The sequence below is a fragment of the Astatotilapia calliptera genome, chromosome 4 (genome assembly GCF_964374335.1).
Source record: "Astatotilapia calliptera chromosome 4, fAstCal68.1, whole genome shotgun sequence".
Lineage (NCBI taxonomy): Eukaryota > Metazoa > Chordata > Actinopteri > Cichliformes > Cichlidae > Astatotilapia > Astatotilapia calliptera.
In genome coordinates this window covers 7,101,352-7,128,589 of record NC_137425.1, presented here as the reverse complement: position 1 = coordinate 7,128,589, position 27,238 = coordinate 7,101,352, and the positions used below count along the sequence as shown (strand labels likewise).

Sequence of the window (27,238 nt, the reverse complement as noted above, 5' to 3'; positions counted from 1 at the left end):
ACAGAAGACAGATGGAGAGGCATTTTCTTTAGGTTCAGAAGTGGCTTAATGAACTCATGTTGACTGTGAGCTCACATATCCACAACGTACTTCCGCTCCTTTTGCAATTTTCAAGTAGGGTCTTGCTTTAAAACTAGCTGCACATGCTACCTAGGCTTAAAGAAAAGTTGAAAATGCTGACCTCCATAGGCCACATCATTCACTGTCTTCCCCTGTGATGCTGGTTGCCATGATTTCTGCAGAAGCACTAAACTGCAGTGAACCGAATAACTACATTCGGTTGAACTCTCACTGAAAGAACTGATCAGAAATATGGTTGTTTAAGTTTTTCATTATCAAACTGTATATTTTAGTGTAATTTACAGTCGAACTTCCCCATTAGAATTCAGGTGAGGGGGAACAGTGACTTCAATAAAATAAAATAAAATACCATACAGCTGTTATGAAAGGGAAAGCTAGATATAAACAGTTTTTTCCAGCAAACCGTAAATCTGCTTTTTAATACCTTTTTTTTAAATGCCTGACTCTTTTGTTGGGTTAGCCTCAAATGGCTACTAATTCCTTTCTCACCACTGGCATAATTTTTCAGATAGAGTTACCACTTGCTTAAATGCTGAGGCATTCTACATATGATGTCTTGAAAGGCGGAGCAGATGGTTTTGTGATAAAACAATTGGCTGTTACTAGAATTCATGTAAAGACAGAAGGAAAATTCACTTTGGTACAGTGAAATAAATGAAGAGCTGTTTTTTGTTGCAGGAATTATTTGACATCATCCTGGATGAGAACCAGCTGGAGGATGCCTGCGAACACCTGGCTGACTACCTTGAAGCCTACTGGAAGGCAACACACCCTCCAAGCAGCAACCCTCCCAACCCTCTGCTGAATCGTACCATGGCTACGGCAGCCCTGGCTGCCTCCCCAGAGCCCGTCTCCAACCTACAGGTACAGGTCCTCACCTCCCTGCGCAGAAATATGGATCCGTGGCCTGACATGGACGGCACTGTAGCCACTGAGGGGAAAGAGGAAGAACATGCTCTCTGAAGTCCAGTAGCACAGGGGGGTGGGGGGCGACTCCGGCAACTCAACCCAAACTCAGCAGCCTGTTCCTTTTACCCTGGAGTAGGAGTGCACTAATAGCCTGTTTATGCTGTATAAAGGAAACCGCAGATACATCTGTGCAAGAAATTAACACCCAAATGAACCAACAAGGATCCAATTTTCCACACATGAACAGCTAGCCTAAGAACACCTACGAGTAAAAATGATGTAGTCTGCATGTTAGCAGGTCAGCTTTTCCTTCTGTGCACTGTTTAAAACTGTGAAAACAGCTCAGCTGAAAGCACACTGGACTCAAGGAATAACCTCAGAAGGTACCTCTGCCCCCACAATCCCTTCTATTTTACTGTAATCAGACGTAAAATAGCGTCTGCTGCCCCCACCCTGCCCTCTGCAGCTCTGTGGCCTCCTTTTCTTCAGCGCTTCTAGAGGCTGAAATCCAGTTTGCTGTCCTCCTCTCTGTTGCCATGGTACCACCCCTGAAAACAGCAAGTCATGTCCGCCTCTTCAAATAGAAACGCTTAGTTTGGTGGAGGCTGTTGCTAACACTCTGTCCGGTTTAATCAATTTATCTTAAGAGTGAGAGCAAAATACTAATCAGTTTTCATTCTGTTCTTCAGTTGCTACTGGCTCCTTATCAGCTAACATGAGCTGCATGCTGTCAGATTAATTACATGGCACACAAGCGACAGTCTTGCACCGAATGGACACAATTATGCAGGGATCCTTGACAAAAATGAATGAAAAGTATTTTTTAAAAAAAGATTCAAACTGGATTGAATTTTTAAATTTAAGGAAAACTGTTTCAGGATAAACATGTGAGCTATATCATTTTGCTGCTTTGTTCTGCCATGAGCTCAAACAGCCAGCAGATGGCACTATTGTAATTGTAGATATATAGTTTAGCTTCTTTATAAGTTGCTGGGATCTGTTTTCGTTTGTAGGTTGATATCATCATTTTATAACAGTCAATTAGCAGAACTAAACAATTTCTACTTACTGATTAAATTGTGTTGTTTGAGTATAGACTAGTGTGAGTATGCACAATGTTAATGTGGAATGTGTTTCATATAAGTATCTTCAGCACTAATGCCTTTAAAGTCATGGATTCTTAAGCTAGAACAAGTATGCATCTTTGTTCTTTCTGCCCTGTCTGCTAACCCTGCTAATTAACTGCTGACACCTTGGTGTGCTGTTTGTGTCTCTGCATGCTTTTCGTGTGGCATGGGTGCGGCTCGCTGCAGGGGGCGTACTTGGTGCATGGTGAGCAGAAGCGGGAAGGGCCTCTGACAGAGTGTGGTGGGAGCGGCACGCTGCATGACTATCAGACAGACCTGGGAGGGAAGCCCCAGCAGCAGCACCAGCAGCAAGCATACCTGCGCTCCTCTCGTGGCCAGCTACGAGGAGGCAGCGGGCGAGGCCTTTCACGGCAAGACACCTTCGACTCGGAGACCCAGGGCAGCCGGGACTCGGCCTACACCGAGGCCGGTGACTCCTGCATGGACATTGAGACCGACCCCTATGAGGAGCCTGAGCCCTACCGAGGAAGTGGGGGCAGCCGCCTCCACCTGGCGCAGCATCTCGGCCGACAAGCCTCCTGGGAAGACGAAGGTGCCGAGCCGGACCAGGAAAACCGAAACCACCCTCCGATGCCGAGCCAGACACATCCGCATGGACGTGCCAAGCTGAGGGAGCGTTACTGCCAGGATCCTGTGGACACAGGGGCCAACATGAGCCGCAACAAGAACCAGGATGACTGGGGGAGGGACGTCTACATCCGCTGAACGGTCATCATACCACAGAGCCAAGGAAGCCCCTGGACAGACTGAGGACAGAGGGAGAGGAGGGGATGGAGGGGAAATGCTCTGGTTTTTGGGTTCAACAGGAACTGAAGTGTAGGTTTGGGGCCATGCCGGTCAGGCTAACAAAAAAATCTGTTTACATCCCAGTACAATGTAAAGAAATACATCAACTGCCAGATGCCATTCTCATCAAGTTCTTCTTGTAATTCAGTTTATTTACATTTAGAAAAAATAATATTGGTCTTTTTTGTTTCTTATGTTAATACTGCATGAATATCATGGATTTCTATACTCACAGCACAAGGACAGTAATTGTTACGACTCTGATCTGTATGATTCGATCCTCTCTTCGATTGTAAAGTGCAAAGGTCGGTAGAGCCGTAGTGTATCACGTCTGTCCTCTGCAGTCTTAAACAGGGTCTAATGTCACGGTTCCCATGTACGTACAGTGTCAGGGTTTCTCTTTACCTTAAGCTCACTCAGTGCTTTTGGCTTTCAGGGTTTCCTCCCATACTGATATCCAGAAGTTTTGAGTCTCTCACCTCCACTTTCTTATCACCCAGACCTTAAAAAGTTGGTGGAGAAGTTGCCATATTTTAGCACGTAAATTTATCAATGTTGCTATACTCATGTCAGTGCGATAACAATGAATAATACACTCCAAAGATGTTTACTTCTTCCCTAACCTGGTTCAGTCACCATACCTGACTGTATATGTCTGACCCAGTCCTCCCATTTCTGTTATCCTCTTCTTCATGGGTGCTGAGGGCACCTCCAGTTGTTCTCTGGTTTCCAAATGTGGTGCAGATTCAAAGTAGTTGTGTGAACGAAACGTCCTGCCTTAGTCACTCCCACCCCTTATTTCAAGAAAACTCCAATCACAAGTGCCGGAATGTCTCGCCAAGCCATGTCCGCCGCTGCTGCGGTGGGATGTCTTAACTCTTGTTACACTCGTTTTCATACCATATCTCTGTCTCTTTGTGTCTCGTGGCTGCTCCGTCCCAGCTCGTTGCTCATCTCTTTTTTCTTTGCACCAGCTTCGTCGTCTGTTTTTCAGGGCTAACAGTTATATAAAAAGTACTTGTACGTGTGGTTAATCACTTCGAACTTCCACCCAAACAGCTCGCTTGTCTAATATTAAATACCACTCTCTTCTTACTCCTGATTTCTGACTGAATTAGTGTTGGGTTTTTGTTTTTTTCAGTGAACATTTGCATTATTTTTTTCAATCTTCAGTTCTTGTGAGCTAGTGAGAGGAGTATAAAGTGGGCAGTGGGGGGGATAGGATCAGCTTTGGTCTTTACACAGTTATCTATAATGGAGAATTCATGAATGTCTTTGGTAGGCTGCTTTGGCCCACCCCCGTCTTCAGTTGAATAAATAAATATTAAATAATGATCAGTAAATAATGTTATTGTTGCGTTATCGCAATTGTTAAAATGATGAAATAACATGTATCATTGGTGCCTGATTGTAGCTACATTTTGCTTTTTCTGCCTTTCATTTTTAATCTGTGGATAAATTCGTATTTTAATTAAAAATCGAATAAGAAAATGCCATTGTGTCATTTCATTGTTACAGTGAGATGTGATGAACAAAAACAGCTGTCAAAAATGCTAAATGTCTGCACGTGTATGTCTGCGTCGTGTTGTTTATTCCACTGGATACATGTGAACACATAGTTCAATACAAATCATAGAGTAGATTAGTTTTTCAATAAATTACATGATAATTAGTCAAAATTGATATGAAAAGCAAAAGACAGGCTTGCTGCTTCCATAGGAATTAAGAGGGTAAGTAGCAGCCAGGTACTGCTAATCAAATGCACTTAATTAATTAATCATCAGCACCTCTGTGGAAGCAGATATTTTGATAGTTTGCTGGTCTGGAGCATTCAGCTGGGTGTTAACACAATGCCACAATTTCTCCAGGAATGGATGTCTCAACAAATTTGCCCCATGTCAGAAAAATACCCAAGAGCTACATCTCAAACTTGACAGGCTTCTGTTAGCAATGCTAAATGCTAAAGTGCATCATAGAATAATTAGAATTAGAATAAAGAAGGGTATGAATTGAAAGTTCGCCAACAGAAAGCCTCTTCTCTCTAAAAAGAACACAGTATCATAGCTTCACAAAGATGAATCTGAACAAGCTACAAGAGTTGTGGAATAATGACCTTTGGATAGATGGGACCAATGTGGGAATGTTTACCCATAATGCACACCACCAGTTTAGCACAAAAACATCATAGCAACTGTGAAGCACAGTGGTGGAGGAGGGGGAAACTGTGCTTATTTTGTTTTTGCAGCAACACGACCTGGGCACCAACCATGTAGTCAACCATGACCGCCTCTGTATACGAAAATATTCTGGACACAAATGTGAGGCCATCTGTCTGACAGCTACACGTTGGACCAAACAAGGTCATGCAACAGGATAATAATCCCAAGTGCAGTAGCAAATGCCTGAAAAGGAACAGAATCGACTTGTTGAATCAACCTAAGGCCTTTAAAAAGCTGTGCAAAAACAAATCCCTGCAAACCCCAATGAGCAGAAGCAATGCTGTAAAGAAGAGTGGGCCAAAATTTCTCTATAATGATGCAAGAGACTAACAAAGTCGTGCTGAAAACAACTACTCTGCATTATTCTTGCTAAAGGTAGTTATACAAGCTATTGATTCATCAGGTTGTACTAAGCTTTTTCATATGACTGTCTTATTTAAAAAAAAAAAAAAAGCCAACACCACCCTGAATGTAGAAACTATCCCATACTTCTGCTGGGTGTAAACCTGCAAAACAATGAGCCACAAGAATGTTGACAGATTCTGAGAATAAAAAAAACAGTTTCACTTTGTATTCACAGAAACGTAATCTCCAAAATACTCGTGTCAAATTGCAGCACATTTCAAAACACCTGCATTTTCTGAAGTGCAGTTATGAAGTGCAGCTGGCTCACTCCAGGATGTGGTTTTTGTCATCGTCGAGCTGATGCTCTGCACAGGACAAACTGTCACAGACCTGAGACACGGTTTCCATCTGTAAATCGAAATGTGAGACTTACATCAGAGCGTTGCTCAACAGGGTCAAAATGACTGTAATAACAAACTGCTAAAAACTGACAGAACGGGACAGAACAAATATGTAACACATGTTTGCATGTATAACTAAAACTAAGGGTAAACTTCCATTATTATAGTTAAAGCAGGATAATTTTAAAGAAAAACACAAAAAGTTATCTGCAGTATCACTGCTTCAGATTTTGAAGTGTACACATGTGGAATGACATCTTTCAAAGTGTTTCTGATGACTGTTATCTGATCATCTGTATTAACAATAAGGACCATATCACGGTTATAAAGCAGAGTTAATTTCAAGTATATACTGTCTGACATGCAAGTTAATTTAAAAAAATCACATCGTAGATCCTTTAATGTAGCAAACAGAAATACTGGAGAGTGATAAGGTAACATTAAATGCTTAATTATAGTGGAAAAGAAATGTGCAGCGGTAATAATCACAATAATAATAAAAATGATGATGATGATGATGATGAAGATAACAGATACCATAACTGTATTCCTGATGAGAAAGTGTGCTTATGTGATTACTTTTACCTCAATAAACTAAAGAAAATGCCTTTCACCTTCAATATACATTTATTTCCAGAATGAAACCTGGCAATTAATTTCACTTAAAACACTTCAAGCTATAAATAAATTATAGGGAAATAAATACAGGTACAATACTTTGACTGAGGTGAATATAAGTATGCCTCATTACTGAATCTCTTATGGGTTTGAAATTAAGACAAATCTGTCAGATCAGAGGCCCTAATATGCAAAGAGGTCATCAGTGTTGTGATTGTGTAACTGGAGAGTTGAGAGTAGAACTGATATAAAATTGCTTGGACGGTTCAGTGGAAATCCCGGGGAATTCTTTGTTTGAAGCCAGTTTTGCTTTCTGTTGGTTTTTACAGGCCGATAAGTTCTGTGGTTTCTCAGAAAGGAAGGTACATAGTTTTACTTCTCTTTCCATATATAGACCGGACATACGCGTGTCACCGACTGCGTCATTATCCCACTCGTGCCGTCGGTGTGGCAGGACTTGTAGGTTGCCTTCAGGGACTATAGGTGAGCTCACATTTTCGATATTTAAGGAGGTAAATAAATTGCATTTAATGTACGCTAATATCTCGTGATGACGAACGATGATTTATCTAGGATTTTTCGGTACTTATTCGGCTTTTACAAACATATTCTTCCTCAGTTTGGAGCACAAGTAGTTTTCTATAGACCTGATAAAGAGGTCACTACACAATGAACGGGGCAAAGAAAGCGATTTGGGAGACATTTAAAATATATTTAGAATATTTGGCCCAAATAAAAACAAAGCAAAACAATAAAATCTTAAATGCCTTAAATTACTTTATTACCCCAAAGTAAATAATCACATATACAAAGAATCAGAATCAGAAATATTATTAATCCCAAAGGAAATTATGGGCAAGGGCGGCTGCTATTTCTATATTTTTTCCACTTTGTTAAAATGAGGGTAGAATAAATAAAATTCTATATAGTAGAATATAGAAATGCCAGGGTATATTGTATTACAGCTAGGACAATATTTCTGTCCAGGGTGACAGGGTGCCCCATTTATTTGGTACAGCCCAGTATTTCACTAATATTCTCAATTATGGAGTCAGCGTCTCACAATTTAATTGGCTCTATATAATAGTGAACACCTCTCTCACACTCGTGCAACAAAAAGATATGTGCTGATCTGTGACAGCATCCCTACTAAAAACACAAGCAAGTAAATGTGTGAAAGTACAAAGACGACCACACATGACTCCAAAACAATCTCAGTCTTCCAGTGATGCTTTTAAGATGTTGGGAAAATCTCATCTGAGCAAAATCTTTAACTTACAATTATTTAAACAAAAAAAAAGGAAAGAAAAAACAGCCTACCCACTTGCATCTGTAACATAATCCACACCGTCCCACACAAACCCCAACTTACTTTGTGGATAATCTAGCCCTTGGCGAATCCCTCACCGGCCCACGTTTTGTATTCCCCACAGCACTGAACGCACCATCATTACTATCTACGCTGCTCGTGACTCACTCGGCAAAAGGTGCAGACTTTCTGAGGAGGAAGCGCCGCCCACAAATGGTATGCCGAGGCAGAAACTGATAATAGATCCCGCAGCAGAGTCAGTCTGACAGTCAGCTTCTAATCGATACTGAAGTCTGCTTCCTCTGGATTTCTTTTGTATTCATCGCTCATCTAGCACTCACACCTGTTGAACATGGGCTATCTGCTGTCTAAGATGATGGCTGTGTTCGGGGACAAAGGTACATGTGCTTTAATTCTTGTGTTCGTCTTGTTATGCCTGCATTGTTGCTGTTTAGATGAATTATAAAAGCCCGTCGGTGTGTATCGGGTAATATGTGATAATTGTGGTTTGATCACCTTACTAAAAACTGATTTCCTGACACAGTAAAGTTTCAGTCCTTTCTTATATACGACACTTAAACCAAGTGTTGGACGTGTTTTACTGCAAGAACAGTCTTTTGATAAGAGATGTGAATCTGTTCAGCACATCACCCTCATGTACTTGCCTTTTATCTTATCTGTGTGTACATTTATCCCTTGAGGCTGAATTTGCAGTGAGCATGCAACTTTAACATGTTTAACTTTCCTACAGAGCACAAAGTCATCATTGTGGGTTTGGATAATGCTGGGAAGACGACCATCCTCTATCAATTGTGAGTGATCTGACTGCTTTCTGAGTCTTTCAGCAGTTTTTTAAAATCTGTTCTCACAGTTTAATCTAATTCTAAATGCATCTTTTCCCTTTTTCAAATACATCTAGTCTGACAAAAGAAGCCGTCCACACATCACCAACTATTGGCAGCAACGTCGAACAGATCACCGTTCGGAAGACTCACTTTTTGGTTTGGGATATCGGAGGACAGGAGAGCCTGCGAGCTAGCTGGTACTCCTACTATGGCAACACAGAGGTATGGCTCACCTACACTCTTCAGATCCTTTCTATCTCTAAAAAACTTTTAAAACACAGTAAATCTTTCATTGAAGTGCATTGGAAGTGATATTAGCAGTTCCCAAAAATAAATCCAGAGAAAGTAAAAGCTTTTGAAGTGCTGGCTGCTAATGCACCTGCATCTGTTTTATGACTTTTCCTGTGATCCATTGTTTACAGGTACTGTATCTTTAATAGAGCATTGTAGACATGCTGTGCTCCCTCTTATGAATCAAGCGTCCCATAGATTGGGTCCTGATAAGAACAACCTTATAACAGGTTTAATAACTATTATTTCCCTTTCAGATCGTCATTCTGGTTGTGGACAGCACTGACCGGGAACGACTGACTGTAACCAAAGAAGAACTTCACCGAATGCTCGCACATGAGGTAGGATCTTTAAAACATAGCGTAGAGACTGACTTTATTAAAACATTTAGGGAAGTTACTTGGTCATAACTATATTAAAAGTGCCTTTTAACATATTTGAATACTGCTTACGGATGATAAACAGGTAGAGGAGGGTTGATCATACTTTGCTTTATTGTTTAAATATGAAGTGTTTTGCCTGTTTTCTTTGAGAGCTGCTTTGACGTACAATCACATTGTTGTTTTGTGAAGCTGCCCTCTTTTGGCATTTGTGTTTTGGTGTTTGACGTTCCCTCCCGCTTTCAGACAGACACTGATTGCGTAATAGATGTGAAAGCAGATTACTCACCCATGACATACTGTGATGAGGAACTTTCTTCTTATAGTCAGCATGTCTGTGCGTTTCTATGTTCCGCTGAGGTTGCTGTTTGTTTTGAACAACATCACATGTTTCCAGTGGAACCTGAGTGCAGACACGGTATCGGTAACCCATTTTTTAATTCTTTTTAGGACCTACAGAATGCAGCCGTTCTTATCCTGGCCAACAAACAGGACATGAAGGGTTCCCTGACAGCGGCAGAGATCTCCCAGTTCCTCACGCTCGACTCCATCACAACACACTCCTGGCATGTTCAAGCTTGCTGCGCCCTGACAGGAGAGGGGTGAGTCTAACGCACCTCCAGCTCTCAGTATCACCGACTATTACTCACCCTTCACAAATATGTGACGTAGCTAACAGAAACATGCCTCTGCATACCACTGCTTCTGTTGAAATAATAGCCTTTGAAACACTTATCAAAATGCTTCTGATCTCTCCCTGCAGTTTACCTGCCAGTCTGGACTGGATGAAGTCGCGGGTTGTGGCAAACTAGAAGAAAACAATGGATTAAAAGTCCTGAAACTGAACCAGCCTCTCGGGCGCTGCAAAGGCCGCAGTGTCAGGATTATTTACAGTGTTTTGAGCCTGTGACCACAACATCTGTGACAGAAACTGCCTCACCACGTCTACAGTATGACTTACTGACAATGTGACATCCTGAAGAAACCTGCGTTGTGTGTACCTCAGCCTCGGAAACATGACAACAGACAAGCTTCAAAAACTGTTTGATTGTTTGATTATATTTTAGTAATCTGGAGGTTGTGCACTGAGGGAGAGAAAGTGTTAGTAATGTATTGACATAAGTGGCCTGTGTGTAAATGAGAACAATGTTTGGGCAAATTATCCTACCTCACCAGAAGTATCACGTTCCACTTTAACTGTCAAGAGTGACTAAAATGTTATTATTTTATTATTAGAAAGGAAAACAATAAGGCAGGTTGACAAAGGACAATGATTTATAACACTAAGTCATATATTTTCCTATTAGTATCTTAATTTTCTAGAACTGATCCAGTGATTCCACAGACGCTTTAAAACAAGACAATCCTAATTTCATTTTGACTTAGTTCTCATAAATGAAGATTTTTGTTCTTAGTTCACAAACTACTGATTCATCACAGTTTACCAGCAAACAGTAAGACTATAAAGAAAACAAACAAAAGAACATTATGCAGCTGCTGTGGTTTTCCTTCTCAGGATTTCTGCAATGTTGCAAAAGCCTACAAGCCTGCATCTGATGTTAAAATTTAATTTAACGCCAGCAAATGATTTTAGCTTCATTAAACCTGAATATTTATATTAATTTATTCTTTTTTTAATGCTCTTGGACTGTGTACTGCATATGACAGCGATTTCTTGAATGGGAGAAGGCGCTAGCTGCTATGAGTCATAATTTTGCAATGTACATACTGTATAGTTTGATTTTTTTTTAATAAATGTTATTATTGCTATGTGTGTGTTGTTATTTTAATAAGCGATGGGCAGCATGCTATTGAGGTTGTTAACGCTAGTTTACCTTTGGCTTCCTTTGTCTTTACCATCCTTGTCTCTGTCCCTCCAGCCCTCTGTATACCCTCCTTTACTACATTCACGAATCTTCTCTGTGGTCTTACTGTTTTCGTCCTGCTTGACAGCTTCGTATTGACACGCTTTGTTCTATATAACGTTTTTCTTGTTTATTAAACAATAGCGCCTAAACTACAACGTTACGATAGCACTAACACGACTTCAACAACAAACGTGGCGTTTTTCACTGGCAAAAGAGCAAAATTAGATTTTAGGGGGCATCCGGATTTGAACCGGAGACCTCTTGATCTGCAGTCAAATGCTCTACCACTGAGCTATACCCCCGCACGCTACGACGAGCGGCCCGCTCCTGCTTTAGATACAATAATAATAATTCTATGTTCTTGTTTTGGACATTCTGTTTTTCATAATCACTCGAAAATCTAAATTCGAGTTGATTTTGACGACAGGCGTGGTATTTAATCGCTAAATAATAGACGGTTTTCTGACCGCTAGAGGGAGAAATGAGTTTACATTTATGGCTGTCACTGTAACTGGACGGCGAGAATAAGAACACGCGTCACATTCGTGACAATAAGCACAAAGGGGGTAAGTTTGCATATTTATTTAGGCAAAAAGAAAAAGAAAATGAAAAAAAAAAACAACGAAACTTACACACTTTCATCATCACGTGGTTTAACATCACACGGAAAGTTATTAAACATACAACAACAATCCTTCTAGATGCAAACATCATCAGCTGTTTTAACAATGACTCAGCATAAATGAAGAAAAAATTGATGTGCAGAAGTGACTTTTTTGTGAAGTGAAAACTGTGGTCACCTCAGCACTGTGTGACTATCACCACAGCTGAAGACTTTGTGATTTTTGAAGTACCCGTTGTGGCTGAGGAACAACCAGTGTAAGTCTTAAGTCACACATGTTTACCTACCACAGAGTTTGGGATTTTTTTCTTTAGACATGAAGCCACAATTTTTCTGTCCTTTTTAAAATTTCAACTGTAAACGGTCATGCTGACAGGAGCAATCAAGTAAGGAATGTTTTTCAAGTCCACATTCGATTGCCAAATAACATTTTTCTTAGACTTTTATTCTGATATGCCACCTTCAAGTTACTGAAATACACACATGTGAAGGACAAATATATAGGATAAGGTTGACTTTTTGTCCCCTTACTCTTTGATTTGTTGGACCTCAGCGAAGCCCTCGATACAGCTGATCATGGGACCTTGTGTTGTGGTAGCTGGTATTTAACATATACTAAACTGGTTCACTGTGATAGTGTCATACTATCACAAGTAGCTGAGTAAATTTTTGATCAATCTTTGATTTTTGAAGTTCACATCAAGTCTCTGACCTGCTCTTTTTTAATTTTTCCATTTAAGAAACATGGCTTAACTCCTAAAAAGTTGTTCTCAAAAAATGGACTCGACTGTTCATCTCTTGCTTGGAATGTTGTGATGTCCTGTTTTTTGTGGTTGTGTCCTAATTTTGACTTTCCACAAGTTAGTTTTATTGATGCTGCTGTCAAGAACTTTGAGATTTTTTATCTTGAAAAGCATTATATAAATAAATGTTACTTTTAAACTTAAATCAATAGGCTAAAATAAACACAGATATACTACTAAAAACATATCAGGCCAAACTAAAAATTCCAAAAGGTCACAGGAAATACCTAGAAACATGAAAAGTACCATCAGGACAGAAAACAAGGACTCGAGAACAGGAACTGAAATAGATAGGCAACTGAAAAGAGGAAATGGGAGCGCAGACAAAGGCAGCAATCAGAGGGTTTCCAATAACTGACGACAGCAAAATACCATTATGCCTTCGTGAACTTTCCCAGTCCATGTTAATAAAAGTAGAATATTTTATTTATCAAGAAACAATGTGTGATTTAAATGTTCTTTTATGTTTTGGAACAGTGCATACAGTATATATACCAAAAACTATACTAATAATTCAACACAGGTGATACTAATGAAAGCAAATGCAAAGCAAGGAGAACTGACAAAGAAAGCTGTAAGTGACCAGAACAAAAATCCACACGCAAGTGACACAAGCAAATTTAACTGAAGCATTTTGCTACAGCTACTTGAATTACAGCACATAAATAAACCCTTTGATGAACGTTATAGCCTAGGCTGGATCAGGTGACCCTGAGCTATCCAGTCATGCATCTTTATCCTCAGGCTGCTGTGAGACTCTCCGTGATGCACATACCTTTTCACTCCCAATACTTTTATTTTGCACTGCTGCAGTCATCAACTTTTGTAGTTGTCCTGTTTGTTATTCCTGGTTTCTCTCTGCTCTTCGTTTCTCTCATCTCTGTCAATTCACCCCTAACCCGTGCCTGGTTCTGCCAGAGATTTCTTCCTGTTAAAAGGGAGTTCTTCCTTCTCATTGTTGCCAAGTGCTTGCTCATAGGAAATTCTGTAATTGTTAAGATTTTCCCTCTATTATTATTAATAATAATGCTATTTTTAGTATTATTATTAATGAAACCGTTGCTGTGATTTGGCACTACACAAATGAAATTGAATTGAATCTTGCACACTTATTTTCTTTTTTCCAAGGTGATATGTCAAAATGTCTTTTATGAAACATACCCATTGAGCTTGGAAGGTTCCTGTCTGAGGCTTCACTTTAGCTTTAACTAAAAGTCAGAAAATAAAAACAATAGCAATATTTTTAAAATGCATATGGGTATGTCAGCATTGTTTAAAGAGAGCCTATGAACCCAAATGATCCTAAGGGATGTTTAGCAGGCAGCAGTTCCTCTTTGCACGTAATTGCAGTAAGTTTCAAATAACAGGATACCCCTTGTGAATGCAGTAGGTTTTTAACCATTGTGAATATTATGGACACCAACATTTTAATAGAGGAAAATTTGGAAGATGCATATTATCCGTTTATTTACTGTCCTCACATTGTCACTGTGTGAAAACTGCCACCTGCTGCTGTCATGCTGTATACTGTGTTTACAATCGGGATTATGAGACATGGTACTGATTATCTCTCCAGCTGTGAATCTAATAAACTCTCAGCTGTCATTTTCCCTGCCAAAGATTCATGTTTGCTCGCATAGCAGATAGAGATAATTAAATAGAGAGGTGGTGGAGTGAACCGCATTACTTGCAAACTTTGCTTTTTGCTAGTTTGCATGTCATCTAAAGCAGGCCTTTTACAAAACTGCTGGAAATTAAATTCCTACAAAGAAAGTTTTGTGTGCCATGTAGGCTACGAAAGGTTAATGACAATGTTTAGGTTTTAGGTCTGGCCTTGTTAGCATCATGATCGCCACGTCTAATCTAAGATGTCAGATATCTGACCGTCCTCACAGCCCGTTTGGACAGAGGGAGGCGCCATTCTGCTGCTGCCATTGTTGGTCTTACTTTTATTATTTCTCTGAATGATGCTGTGATTCCAGAGAACTTCACTGATGAATGAGCAGAGTTGCTGTGTGGTTAATATAAACAGAAAGGAGGCAAACTCAAGGTCCAGACCTTTTGAGGACCCCATCGAGCTGATCTCTGTGTCTTTGCAATCACCATGGCAGCAGGGGAACAACGTTGAGGAGGAGAGAAGGGGTGTAGTTACAAACAGGGTGGTGTGCGCCGGCAGTGAGACCGAGAGTGGAGAAAGAGGAGAAAAGAGGAGCAGAGACGAGGCTGTCATTTTTGCTTTTGTCTTTTTCAGGTCAAACATGTGTCTGAGGTTGGTGATGCTATTTCTCTGTCTCTCCCAAACACAGCTTGCTGAAGTTTGGGTTCAGCAGCAGACAGGTGAGCTCGGTGTCTTTTTCATGCATCATCATTAATGCTTTTGTTTATTTTGCCTGATTTTGTCGCAAAGATGCTTAAGCCTGCAGGTGATTTTTCTCTGGCAGCTTCTCCATATATATGTTTTTAATCATTTGCTGTATGCTTTGAAGCCAGTGCACTGGTATTTATGATTAGCAATAACAGTTGTTTTCTCATTTACTCAAAAGCTAAGCAAACATTTGCAATTTTTATTTACAGAATGTGTGTTTTTAACATTTTCATCCTGATGTTGCACATGCGACTCTGCGTGTTAATTTAATTTGCTCTAAGCCACAGAACTTCAGTAGGAATCTTTATGGAGCAGCAAATGGGTATACCATGCCCTTTTCATTTTACACACAACAAGTGAATGAACTAGTTTACAATAAAGGGCACAATAAAAATACCCTCTTCCACAAGCATGCGACAGAGTCTAAACAGCAACCCACAAACAGCCCGTCTCAGGTTAAAATTAGATTTAGACTTGTTTTTCTTCTTGCATCCCTGCAAGTTTGGCACAACTTTTTACGAGCCTGCTGCATGGACGACGTGAGTCTATCGCTTGCATTTCCATCGCGAGATATACAAATATGTCGAGTAGTGGTTGGGAAACATGTTAGCTGATTTGGGAGTCTGAATCTCTGGAAACTCCCTTCTTGCATCCCAGCTCATCCTTTCAGCGATTCCTGAGCTAAAACAGCTGTCTGAGAAAGAGACATGATATAAACTGAAAATTGGTCATACTTTTTCTTCCTCGGGATAGAGCTCATCAGAAAGCTTATTTCATTAAAACAGCGGAAAGTTTGAGAGTTCTTCTGCATCATAGTGTTGCGAAGGAGGGACTCCGTGTTCTTGCAACATTAGGGGTCAACTGTCTCTGTTGATCTAGCATAATCCTCCTTTCCTTTTCTTAATAGTTCTTATCTGCACTGCCACTCAACATTATATACAGTTCAACCTTTTTAAAAAAATCACTCTGGCCCGAAAGCCATCAACATCATCTGAACCAGACTGTAAAAACACAGAGTCCTGAGGTGAAATGAATCGTGCACCCAGAAATGACCTCAGTGTTTGGCCTCTCATCATTTGTCCTGCTGAGAAGTTTGCTTAACAAATAGCCTGAAGTTAATCCAGGCATTTTGGAGCAAAGTATAAAAAAAATATTACAAGAAAGAGAAACAAAGTGACAGATTGTTTTCTAAGACTGAGCCACAGATAGGATGTTATTGTCTGCGGGCCCTTATTTTATAAAAGTCATGTGTAATGTCACTGGCGATAGCAAAACACGGATGTGTTTTAGGAAAGTGGCAGGAACAAAAACAGCCATCTGCCAACAGCTGAGCAACTTTGAATTATGTAGTTATTTGGAGAAGGCTTTGTATATGAAATAGCTGCGGTCTGAGCTTTGTCTCCTTAATTCATTTCTCTTATCTGAAAATGAAAAGCAGAAATGTTTTCGTGTCTTGAACGCAGAGATTTTGTTTCTCCATAGCAGAAGAAAAGTGAGGTAATCAGTACATTTGTTTTCTTAACAAAGACTTGTCTCTTGTCTTTAAAGGCTCAACATGAAATTTGTTGCACCCTCTTGGGGTTATCGTTTGACATGTTTTATATTCTGGGTGTTATTTTTAAAGGATGTTCCTCTAAAATCATTAAACTATTGCAACAGCATGCCAGCACATGAGAGCGAGTCCACTTATCAGCTATCTCATTAGAACTGGGAGACTTCAAGTTTAATATGTGCTTTCTATTGAAACTGCACTTCTACAATTCAGACACGCTCTTTGAAATGAACCAGGGGACGTTTGGTGCTTCATGCCAAATCCTTCAGCCTCTGCACAGGAAGGGTGTGTCCTCTCAGACCACTCTGAGCTGACCACTTGCAGAAAAAGGCAGCTAAATGTTGTGGTTTGGTAGCTCCTAAAAGAGTGGGCAGAGATCAGTTTTCATTCCAAAACATCTGCCTATTTAGTGCAGGAGGGGGAAAGGTTTCTCTTTTACCTCATGAGGCTTTTATTTGGTTATCCTTTATCTTATTCTTTTAAACTTTAACCCAGCAAACAAACCTTTTTTAAAATAATCAAGTTAGACCAAACTCCATCTATATACGTGACCCGTTGTGGCTTTCTTCTTTATTATCTCTTTATCCAAACTCTGTGCAAATGTTAATTTTCTCAGGTATTACCTTCTAACCAGGGAATCACCCGAAACTGCACAAAGCCAGAAAGACGCACTAAACAAATCTCGATGCACAGTCACTACTCAATCCTCTCTCTGTTGCACCTCCTTTCTTGTGTGGGTCTTTTTGTGAAGTAATAACATTTATATGCTAGGTTTCCATTCATTTTCTAAAATGTTTGGCCATATGTTTAAACATTTTAATGAAAGGCTCAAAATTTTTAGAATCAGCCTAACCTTAGTCTAAACAGTTTTTATAGCTATATCTTGCAATTTCAAAGACAATTCCAGTGTTACAAATTAGTTCAAGTGAATCTTGAAATTAAATCTCAAAGCATGACTGAAAAGGGGGGTTTCTATTTTCTTCCACTGCACAATCTTCTATTCCAAGAAATGTTGTTAGACACCAAGCAGACTGGACTGCATTATGCAGTTTCAGCTCACTTGCAGAGTCTGACTCAAATCTCACTGCTTTGTCTGCCAGTAAATTCAATAAAATGCCTAGTGGGGGTCATGATGACCCAAGTAGATATCATAGCTTCATATTCAGTACATGCACTCCTCCCAGCTTTTGTTATACTAGAATATGTCCATCTGCTGCACTGCAGACATCCTTTGTGCTCTTACCTCATAGATGCCACTACAGGGTGGATCTGGTGCTCAGCGATCACACGTCTAGGCGTAATATACAAGCTGCCACGAACACATTGACGCAGCACTTAATTGATTGAAAGGGTGGAGAGTAGCATAAATACAATGAGTTCCCTATGAGGTCAAAACATTTGAGCTGCCACTTTAGAAACTTGTTAAATGACACAGTGTAGCTTTGGTGACTGTGGAAGACATCAGCATTATAACTGTGAATGCAGAGCGATGTTTAAAGCAGGCCTCGCCAGTGTCCCACACAGTCTGAACTCTGGGGGTTTGGCACAAGACAAAGCTGAGGGACCAGCAGGCCTGAGCTCTCCTCCCACACTCAAGACAGAAACGCAGGCATCAAACCAACATCAACTGACATTTCGCTGGCAAGAGAGGAGCTCCACTGGGTACTGGCACCCATTGAAACTCGGTTACGGAATTATGGCCAAATTGAAAATGTCTGAGTCAATATATAAATGTTGCTTTCCTGATTATTGTCTGACTTTTCTTTGCTGAGGCTTCTTTATGGAAAACTACAGCAAGAAAGGATTCAGATCTACTCTGTTAATTTTCTCATTAACACAAGCTGGGGTGGGAGGTGTCTGCATGCAAAGGAGCCCTCCCATTGTCCTCAATTAGACTTGACAACATGAGCACAACAAGAGTTAAACAACACACACGGTGTTTTACACTGAACAGATTGAGTTCACTCTTCAGCTACATACACCCTTTCTGAGCTTTTGAAAACAGTAAAATCGGTACTAAAATTTCCAGGTAAATTACAATACACAGCTGTGATGTTAGGCTGCATTACGCTATATTCAACTCAGGTGTGCAAGACTGAGTCACTGCAACAGGTGGCTTTAGCTTGCTTTTAAAACATGACTATCATTCTTTTCCATACCAACGCACTAGCAGTTTCTATTTTGATAACTAATACAAAAGAGTGTAGGCTGCAGGTGGCTAGCCTGACTTAAGCTGAAACTAGTTTCTACTGCTGCAAAGAAATAAATGCATAGTATTGTCCCAGCTTCAATTCAATTAACGATGAAGCTGCAACATTTCAGCAGTGTTAACGTTTAAGATCTTCTCTGTCGCGTTAGCTCATGGATGAGTTAGCAGTACTTGCTAGGATTAGCGTGACCTGGAGAGCAAGCAGGTCCATATTACCTAAGTAACAACCTAAATTATGGCGTTTGAATGTTAGTTTACGGAGTGTTTGAGCGTAGGTTTCCCAGCCGGACCACTGCAGGTCCGGCAAGTTACCTTGCTCATTTTTAATCTGCTCAATTGCGAAGACTCCCTGCAAGAAGTCACCGGAGCAACAGAGACGAACTCTTCGCGGCAGCCAGGCTGACCACGGCAATACATTAACGGTGATTCTGAAAGGAAACTGAGCTTGACGGGGTGATTAAGTTGGCTTTTTTTATATAATCCGAGACCTTTCCAACGCTACTTGAAAAAAATCCCCTGTAGTTTGCTGAAAGCCCAAAACAGCAAACGTTACGTACAGGCGACGACCCTCATTTAGGGTTAGATGAGACACCCCGTAAAGAAGTGGCACTGCCGGGGGATTATATAGGCTGCTGCGTGACGTCATCGTCGTGTCCCGTAATCTAGGTAAAAATCCCGCAATCAACTGTCGTAAATAGGGCAATGACTGTAGACAGATGAATGTATCTTACCAGGTTTAATTTTTCAAGGCAGGAAAACTGGCAAAAAAAAAAAAAAAAACATATTGCACGAAAGGGTTTGCCCTTGATGTTATCCCTTAACTAAACAATGCAAGCTGATTCAAACCAGAATTGATTGACAAATGCCAGCAGGAAAACATTTAAATCACTTTATTTTGAGAAACTTGCTAGTCCCTAACTGAAATTCATTAGATGGCACCTACAAAACACCAAAGGCAAGGTTAACAGTTAGGAGACCACTCTAGGATGCTGAAAACGTAGCAGTGTATTTTGACTAGGCCATAAAAGGAAAATATTAAGACAGAGGAACTTAAATATAGGCCTAGAAATAATTTTGAGAACTTAGTAACATCTGTTAAGCATGATAGAAACACATGATTGATTGGGGGTCCTTTGGTAGCAAAGTGAACTATCTGAACTGCATAATGAAGCCAGTTTCCTCCTACAACAGGTCAATGGCAGCTGCAAACTATGCAAGGACTATTTAGAGACATTTTTAAATTTAATTGTATTTATTTATTTTTGCCATTATCTTTGAACTGATTCTTTAGAGCTGAGAGGAGACATTGTTCATTGTGTTGCTTCATGTGTAGACCTGCACTGGTTCCAGACGTTGTGCAAGGACAAAGATGTCCACAGGTTTACATCCAACTCTCAGTATAAACATACCAGCAGACATGCATTTTCCACACTCCATAAGAAATTACAGGATGGTGTTAAAATAAACACCTAAAATTAACCAGGAATTTGTGGCTTGAAAGAAAGACAAGTTGTCAATTAAAACACCCAGAATTTTAAAACAAGTCCTACCTACCCCAGTTTGCTTACTACAGTATGGTTTTCTTTGTTTATAGGGTCTGACAGTTCTTTCCGAGCGTCAGTAAATATTATTTGTATCCTATTTATTTTCATTCAACAAGGGCATTTAACTGACAAGGCTACAGCTGATACCGGCTTGGCTGACTGACTGAGCACTAAGCATGACCATAACACCTTCAGTCTGAATAAAAATGAAGTGTTTCATGTGCATTTTATTTTTGAAGGCAGTGAAATGAAACCAGCAGGTTTATAATCTGAAATGCATCCTGACTAGGGCAGCACTGTAAAATCATATGCATTATTTTGGACAGATGATTGGTACAGTGTGGTCCCACAGCACCACGAAGAGTCTAATGGAGGTGACAGCAATGCTTATAGAACACTGAGGTCATCTTCGGGCCACACTAGAGTAAGCAGGGCAGTTCTGGGTGGAGGACTAAGCATCACTACCCTCCCAGACAATATGACACGTGTAGTGGTAAGTTATACACCACAGTGTTCCTTATTACTGTAATGGTTTGTGGCGTTTAATATGTTCTTGGCTCTTACCTGGTTGTATTTGTTTTACTTGGAGTTAAACACTGCCCTCTTTTGGAAAGAAGCATTTACTCTTCTCTGCTTACGCGGAGAAGCTGTGCCCAACACCTGAAATTTATTATTTAACCGTGTTCTCTGGGAACTTTTAATCCTTTTGCAGCATACTCTGTCAACACACATCATGCTTTTAAAGCTCTAATCTCTTCTGTTTTCTGCATGGAAGGAGGATTCTGGCAAATATTACACATGGCGCATCTTTGGTCCAGAGGACCAACGTACTGAGAACCTGTGGATAGACATGAATGATGTCCGGCATGGTCAAGTCAGAGTCCATGGCATTCTGTCAAATTCATACAAACAGGCTGTGGTGAGTCTCACACACAGACATAAGTGAACCGTCTTACTTTCGGTTTCTTTCTTAACCCATAAAAACCATATTAATGAAGTAAAATTTTACAGAGTTAAAAATTAAAATGATTTGAACCCTTGAATAGAATTTCTCCTGGTTTGTAGACTAAGTGGCTCACTACAACATTTCTTTACACCTGGTCTACAAAGTTGGTATTTGTGCATGGGGGTATAGCTCAGTGGTAGAGCATTTGACTGCAGATCAAGAGGTCCCCAGTTCAAATCTGGGTGCCCCCTACATATATATGCACTGCTTACTTTGTTAAGCTGAACTGCTTCTTTACTTCCATGTTCAAGACAACCTGCTGGAAGCAAATGGGTGACAGAAACAATACAATTCATGGGAGCTCTCCAAAATTGGGCAATAGAACATTTGAAAAAAATTGCCTTTTTGTACTCCAACATTTGAATGGTATGATCAGGATTTGGCATTAACAACATCAAGGCATGAATCCTTTCTGCCTCACCACTGCCAATATTCAGGCTGGTGGTGGTGTAATGGTGTGGGCGAAATTTTCTTGGCACACCTTGGGCCCCTTACTACCAACCCCAACTGAGCATTATTTACATGAGTCACCTTGCATATTGTTGCTGACCATGTCTATCTCTTTTTGATCGCAGTGCACCCTTTTCAAATGGCTGCTTCCAGCAGGATAACATGCCACAACATAGCTCAGATCACCTCAACCCTGTTTCTTGAACACAACAGCGAGTACCTCTGCAATCAACAGATTTAAATCCAATAGAATACCTTTGAGATCCAATAAATTTGCAGCAACTGTGTCCTTTAATGACAATATGGTCCTTAATCTATGAGGACTGTTTCCAGCATCTTGTTGAAATTGTGCCACAAAGAATTAAAGCAGGCAAAGTGCTGAATCCAGGCAAAGCATTCATCACAGCACTAGCAAGCTGTACCTAACAAATTGGCCAGCAAGTGTCGCTTGCTCCACATTTTTACTGTATTTTTTCACCATATTTCTTTTAAAACTGACAGTTTTGATTCATCATCCAGCTGAAGTATAAAAAGAATATGTTCCTGCAACCTGGCAAATACTTAATAATTCTACATTAATTAGAAATACCTGAAAATTTCCTTTAACATTTGATATGAGACCAAGCCAAGATGAAGTTCCCTTGTAAATATGTGGTTGCATGGAAGCTGAGGCACATTAACATATTGGTAAATGTGAGGAGCTGCAAAACTGAGATATATTAATACACTTTAAATATAGAAAGGTGAAAACTACAAAGAGTGAAGACTGATGGTAAATGGTAAATGGTCTGTATTTGTATAGCGCTTTACTAGTCCCTAAGGACCCCAAAGCGCTTTACACATTCAGTCATCCACCCATTCACACACACATTCACACACTGGTGGACTGATGGAAAATTTTTATACTTGGTTACAGCAGGAGCATGTTCCCGCTCTTGATCCTAATAATAATAATAATAATGTGAGTTTTAGGCATGAATTATAGTGTTTTGGATGTTAGTTATTTAGAAGAATATCTGCTTTGGAAAGTTAACACCCAGCCAGTTCAACTGTCTGTACTTACAAAGCCAAGTTGTTGCTATAATTCAGTTAGTACACTGAAAAACAATTACATCAGACAGCATGCTGGGAAAATGTTAATCACAGACAGGCTGCTTCCAGTCACATGTCCAGATCCTGTACACCCAATGTGTCGTGATAAGACCAGTTGCTAAACTCACATGTAGGGGGTATAGCTCAGTGGTAGAGCATTTGACTGCAGATCGAGAGGTCCCTGGTTCAAATCCGGGTGCCCCCTTATTTAGATTTTGGTCATGACAAACTGATGTAGTTCTTGTAAGATAACATACAGGATTTTCGTCACATTAGAAATACAGCTGGTTGTAAAATTGAGTATTGTGCTCATTTACAGTTACATGTTTTTATTATTGTACTCTATCAGAGAAGCTCAGCATGTTGCCCAGTTCAGAATGCTGCATATTTATCTTATATGATCTTTCATGTAGCCGTGCAGCTCCTTTCCCATAAAGCCACTCTCCTTTTAGGCCATCATTTCTTCTGATTAGCGGCCCCTCACGTACAGCAAGTGGGTGTTGCTTCTGTGCTCATAGCTAGAGCTGTGTGCCTGAGATGACCATATTAAATATATTCCTTTGTTCTTTCTCATTCAGAGGAAGAAAAGTAGAAAAGACTGTGTGAAACAGAGCAGTCTGAAAGTCTTTTTAAAAAACAAAGTAGAACAAATCTTTTTACTGAGAGATTTGTCCAAAACAAAGGTTTTCCCAGAGATTTTGAAGCTTCTTTGTACCATATAAGGAGCAGCTGGGGTGCTTTTAACTGCAGAATAACAAATCAAAACATGACAACAAAGAAATTTCTTCAATCTGTTTTTTTTTTTGATGACAGATAAATCATTTTTTTTAATCTCTTCTTTTGTCTGTGTCTGTTTGAATCTTCTCTTTTTGCAGCGAGTAGCCCTGTCCTTTGACTTTCCTTTTTATGGACATTACCTGAGGCAGATTACCATAGCAACCGGAGGTACGTTTTGATTTTCTAACAGATGTTCAAGTGACCTTCTGCAGTGCAGTAAGTTGTACACAAGTCTTACATATTTTTCCTTCTGGCCTTTTTCCAGGGTTTATCTTCACAGGGGACATTACTCACCGTATGCTGACTACAACACAGTACATCGCCCCTTTAATGGCTAATTTCGACCCCAGCTACTCCAAAGAATCCACTGTGCAATACCTTGATAATGGTATAATACCATCTGACATTTGAACATGTCCTTGAGTATGAGATTGTCTGATCTTTCTGTTTGATTTCTATTTGGCTTTCATTATCTTCAGGTGAGGTCTTTGTGGTCCAGTGGGAGCATGTCAGAATCCCCGGCAAAGAGTCAGTAGGAGGTTTTACCTTTCAAGTTGCTCTTTACAAAACAGGAACCATCACTTTCAGCTACAGAGACGTGAGGAACATTTCTGCTCTTTGCTCTTACTGGCATTCTCAGATCAGGTCACTTGATCTTATTTTTGCAAGTATTAAGTGAAACTTCTTTGTGTTTACCAGATACCTCTGTCGGTAGACGTGATCAGTTCAGCTGAGCACCCAGTGAAAGCTGGGTTATCTGATGCCTTCATGGTCATGTCGCCGTCTTCTCAGTCAGCAGGTCAGCAATAATTGTGCACTACAATAAAGTGCTACCATAAAAAAACACATATAAATCATAATATTTCCATTTCAGATCTCCCACGGCAAATGATCTATGAGTACCATCGAGTTGAGATAGACGTTACAAAGATTACCAACTACTCTGCTGTTGAGTTCACTCCTTTGCCTAGTAAGTGAATATCTAAATCTCCAGAGATTTCTTTCCACAGTCAAAGATTTAAAAATCAGCAGTGTTTTCCTTTTCTTTCCCTGTGCAGCCTGCCTTCTGCATGACAGCTGTGAGCTCTGCCTCTCAGCCAGCCAAACCTCTGGTTGTAGTTGGTGTCACGTACTGCAGAGGTGAGTGGGGAATTCTGCAAACCGACAGTGTTAGAAAAATAATCATTTTAATGTCTCCTGTTTTAGATGCTCAGACGGCATGGACAGACACAGACAAGAATGGCTGGATTATGCTTGTGCAGAAGAGGTATAGTTGGACTAAATATCAGTTTATTGTATTGTATTGTCCACGTTTCAACATGTGTTTATCATTAAGCACTGTCAACTGTATTGGCAGAGCCAAGGCGCAACATGTGAGGATTACTCCAGGAATGACAACTCCACTGGGGCCTCCATCACGCCAGAGATCGAGGACATTACCTTTCTGACTCCACGACAAAAGGGCTGTGACAGTGACGGTGAGAATATGGAACTAAACTCTGTGTGTTTGCTCAGTAAAAACAACAAACAGAATCTACAATGGAATAAGTATTTAAACTTTTACTTTCAGATGAATCTAAACATCAAGTTGGTAGTGGTGAGTACCACTTGTAGAAACTGGTAAGATTAGGTTTGGGAATGAATTCTTAAGAATTTGTCTTAGTTCCAGATGTAAAAACTGATTCTTCAACCAAGAGCGTTGGGTTTGCTAACACTGGCTTGATCGCTGGCTTAGCATCTGCCCTGGTGCTGCTCTTGGCCCTGATACTGGTATCTCTTTACATCAGCTACCATCCTTCTGCTGTATCACCACTTTACCTCATTCAGGTGAGTTCAAAACATATCCTATACATGTTCAGTCTGAGTCAAGCTGATGTTCATATTCTAAACAATGATAATAATATGAGTATTATTATTACTTGATGCATTTCAGCGACGCAAGAGCTACTGGCCCTCCTTGAAGTTTCAAAAGCAAGAGTCTGGTTACACGGAAGTGGAAGGAGGTGGTCATGAAAAAGACAGCATTGTTGAAGCCGGGCCATGTTAAATCCATGTGAAGGGAATTATGGATCATGCATGTTGTGCAAATAACTACATTGGAAATTGAGTTCCAAATAAAGGATTAAAAGTCTTTTTTAAAAACATACCTTAAAGGGATGGTGCTGTTGTTGAACATTATTTAGAAATGCAAGGTTTTCATAGTCCCTCCACTGCATTACACTGTAAAATGCATGCCATTAAGCTGACATACATAAACTTTGCAGTTTTTTCATCAGATAAGCAAAGATATGAGAAAGTGAGCTTCACTTTCAGTTCCTGCTGCTCTTGATTGCGATTGTGATGCTTTTGAGTTCCACTTTTTTGTCTTGCTCAAATGTAACCCTATCATTTCCTGAACAGTACTCCCGCTTGAAATGCATGCTTTGTGGGGGGGGGGGGGGTGTAACTAAAGATTCTGCATTTTTCTTCTATGCTGTACATAAAATAAGTGTAAACAAATAGTCTAATGTTGCAGCTGGCTACACACATTAAATAATGTAGGCCGATACGCAGATACAGTGCAACTCTTTTGTCAGCAGATGTCACTCTAAACAAAAGGATCACATGAGCAGTGAAGTAGGGTATGTAGTGCAGTGAACGTGGCAGATGTGTAAAATTTGATGTGAGAAAACTGGACTGGTGAAGCACAAAAAAAGAAAAGGGAAAAAACCCTATAAAGATGATCGCACAAGTTTTCTATGCGAGCACAGATGGCGCAAATACGGTTAAGTTTGATATGCAAATGCACAGGCGGCGATTGGACCTTCATACTGTTACAGAAAACTGAAATAATGTTGCTTCATTTCCAAGTAAAACAGTGCTATAGTCCCAGTTAAATATATAAATGTACGAATGTTCTCGTTCCTTATTTTGTAGTAATATTTTTTCTTTTTCAGAAATAAAAACAAACATAAAAAAAACAAAAAAACGGATCCTCCTACACAACCTCTTCCCTTTCTGCTCGGACACGCGCAGTCGAGGGAGGAAGAGAGGGGGGCGGCGGGAGCGCGCTTTCCGTCTCTGGTTAGTGGACTGACAGCCAGCTGTGCAGCTACAACGACAACAACCTCCTGGATTTCCTACATACAACTAGATTAGAGTTGGTCTGCTACTGCTTCTAATCATACATTATAGCTGTTTTTCGGAGCAAACACTCGACGGCACACAGCTACGACCAGTATCATCGGCGTTTTCTGTGCTAACTAGCTAGAAGAGCATTCCTCCAACATGAATCCGTTGTGTAGCAGATGTAATCTAGTCGTTTACCCCACGGAAAAAGTGAATTGTCTGGACAAGGTAAGAACCGAAACCTTCTCGTTTTCGTATCTTTCTTTCTTAAATTAATGCTGATACACTGCCGTGGAGTGGTGCAGTGACTCAACTTATTTCAGCACCCCAAAAACTACAAATTTCACATATTTTTGTGAATGAATCGAACACCCCAGCTGGACAGGTATTTCGCTAGCCTTGCAGGCTAACGGCTAACTCACGTCTGGAAGGCGACGGCACAACAGTGCGTACACTAAAATCAAATTAAACCGCATTGTGGTATTGGTGGGTTATCTTAAGGGACCGGAA

At 40.2% G+C, this 27,238-nt stretch overlaps 4 protein-coding genes and 3 non-coding genes across 10 annotated transcripts in view; 6 read left to right on the top strand and 1 right to left on the bottom strand.

The window, feature by feature from the left end:
- cacnb1 (calcium channel, voltage-dependent, beta 1 subunit) overlaps positions 1-4,415 on the top strand; it is a 39,365-nt gene extending 34,950 nt beyond the window's left edge. For all 3 annotated transcript variants that reach the window (XM_026164305.2, XM_026164302.2, XM_080300155.1), the window contains 2 exons: positions 760-945; positions 2,304-4,415. In XM_026164305.2, coding sequence (XP_026020090.1) covers positions 760-945; positions 2,304-2,843 — 726 coding nt within the window. In that variant the 3' untranslated portion in view covers positions 2,844-4,415. The remainder of the gene's footprint in view (positions 1-759; positions 946-2,303) is intronic.
- Positions 4,416-7,996: 3,581 nt separating this feature from the next.
- arl5c (ADP-ribosylation factor-like 5C) lies at positions 7,997-11,102 on the top strand. Its single transcript, XM_026164308.2, has 6 exons — positions 7,997-8,214; positions 8,568-8,628; positions 8,736-8,883; positions 9,210-9,293; positions 9,783-9,934; positions 10,096-11,102. The coding sequence occupies exons 1-6, from the start codon at positions 8,169-8,171 to the stop codon at positions 10,142-10,144; spliced, it is 540 nt and encodes a 179-aa protein (XP_026020093.1). The 5' UTR covers positions 7,997-8,168; the 3' UTR covers positions 10,145-11,102.
- Positions 11,103-11,430: 328 nt separating this feature from the next.
- On the bottom strand, positions 11,431-11,502 carry trnac-gca (transfer RNA cysteine (anticodon GCA)). The gene has a single exon. It is a non-coding gene; the product is annotated as a tRNA-Cys (tRNA).
- Positions 11,503-14,645: 3,143 nt separating this feature from the next.
- Positions 14,646-25,766, top strand: LOC113020380 (plexin domain-containing protein 1-like). The gene is made up of 14 exons (XM_026164298.2): positions 14,646-14,962; positions 20,622-20,788; positions 21,071-21,214; positions 23,719-23,788; positions 23,886-24,008; positions 24,100-24,218; positions 24,320-24,419; positions 24,495-24,590; positions 24,679-24,760; positions 24,827-24,887; positions 24,978-25,098; positions 25,191-25,217; positions 25,284-25,447; positions 25,554-25,766. The coding sequence occupies exons 1-14, from the start codon at positions 14,884-14,886 to the stop codon at positions 25,665-25,667; spliced, it is 1,467 nt and encodes a 488-aa protein (XP_026020083.2). The 5' UTR covers positions 14,646-14,883; the 3' UTR covers positions 25,668-25,766.
- Positions 21,421-21,492, top strand: trnac-gca (transfer RNA cysteine (anticodon GCA)). Its single transcript has one exon. It is a non-coding gene; the product is annotated as a tRNA-Cys (tRNA).
- trnac-gca (transfer RNA cysteine (anticodon GCA)) lies at positions 22,977-23,048 on the top strand. The gene has a single exon. It is a non-coding gene; the product is annotated as a tRNA-Cys (tRNA).
- Positions 25,767-26,631: 865 nt separating the features above from the next.
- lasp1 (LIM and SH3 protein 1) overlaps positions 26,632-27,238 on the top strand; it is a 29,896-nt gene continuing 29,289 nt past the window's right edge. For both annotated transcript variants that reach the window (XM_026164297.2, XM_026164296.2), the window contains exon 1: positions 26,632-26,956. In XM_026164297.2, the coding sequence (XP_026020082.1) occupies positions 26,888-26,956 (69 nt within the window). In that variant the 5' untranslated portion in view covers positions 26,632-26,887. The remainder of the gene's footprint in view (positions 26,957-27,238) is intronic.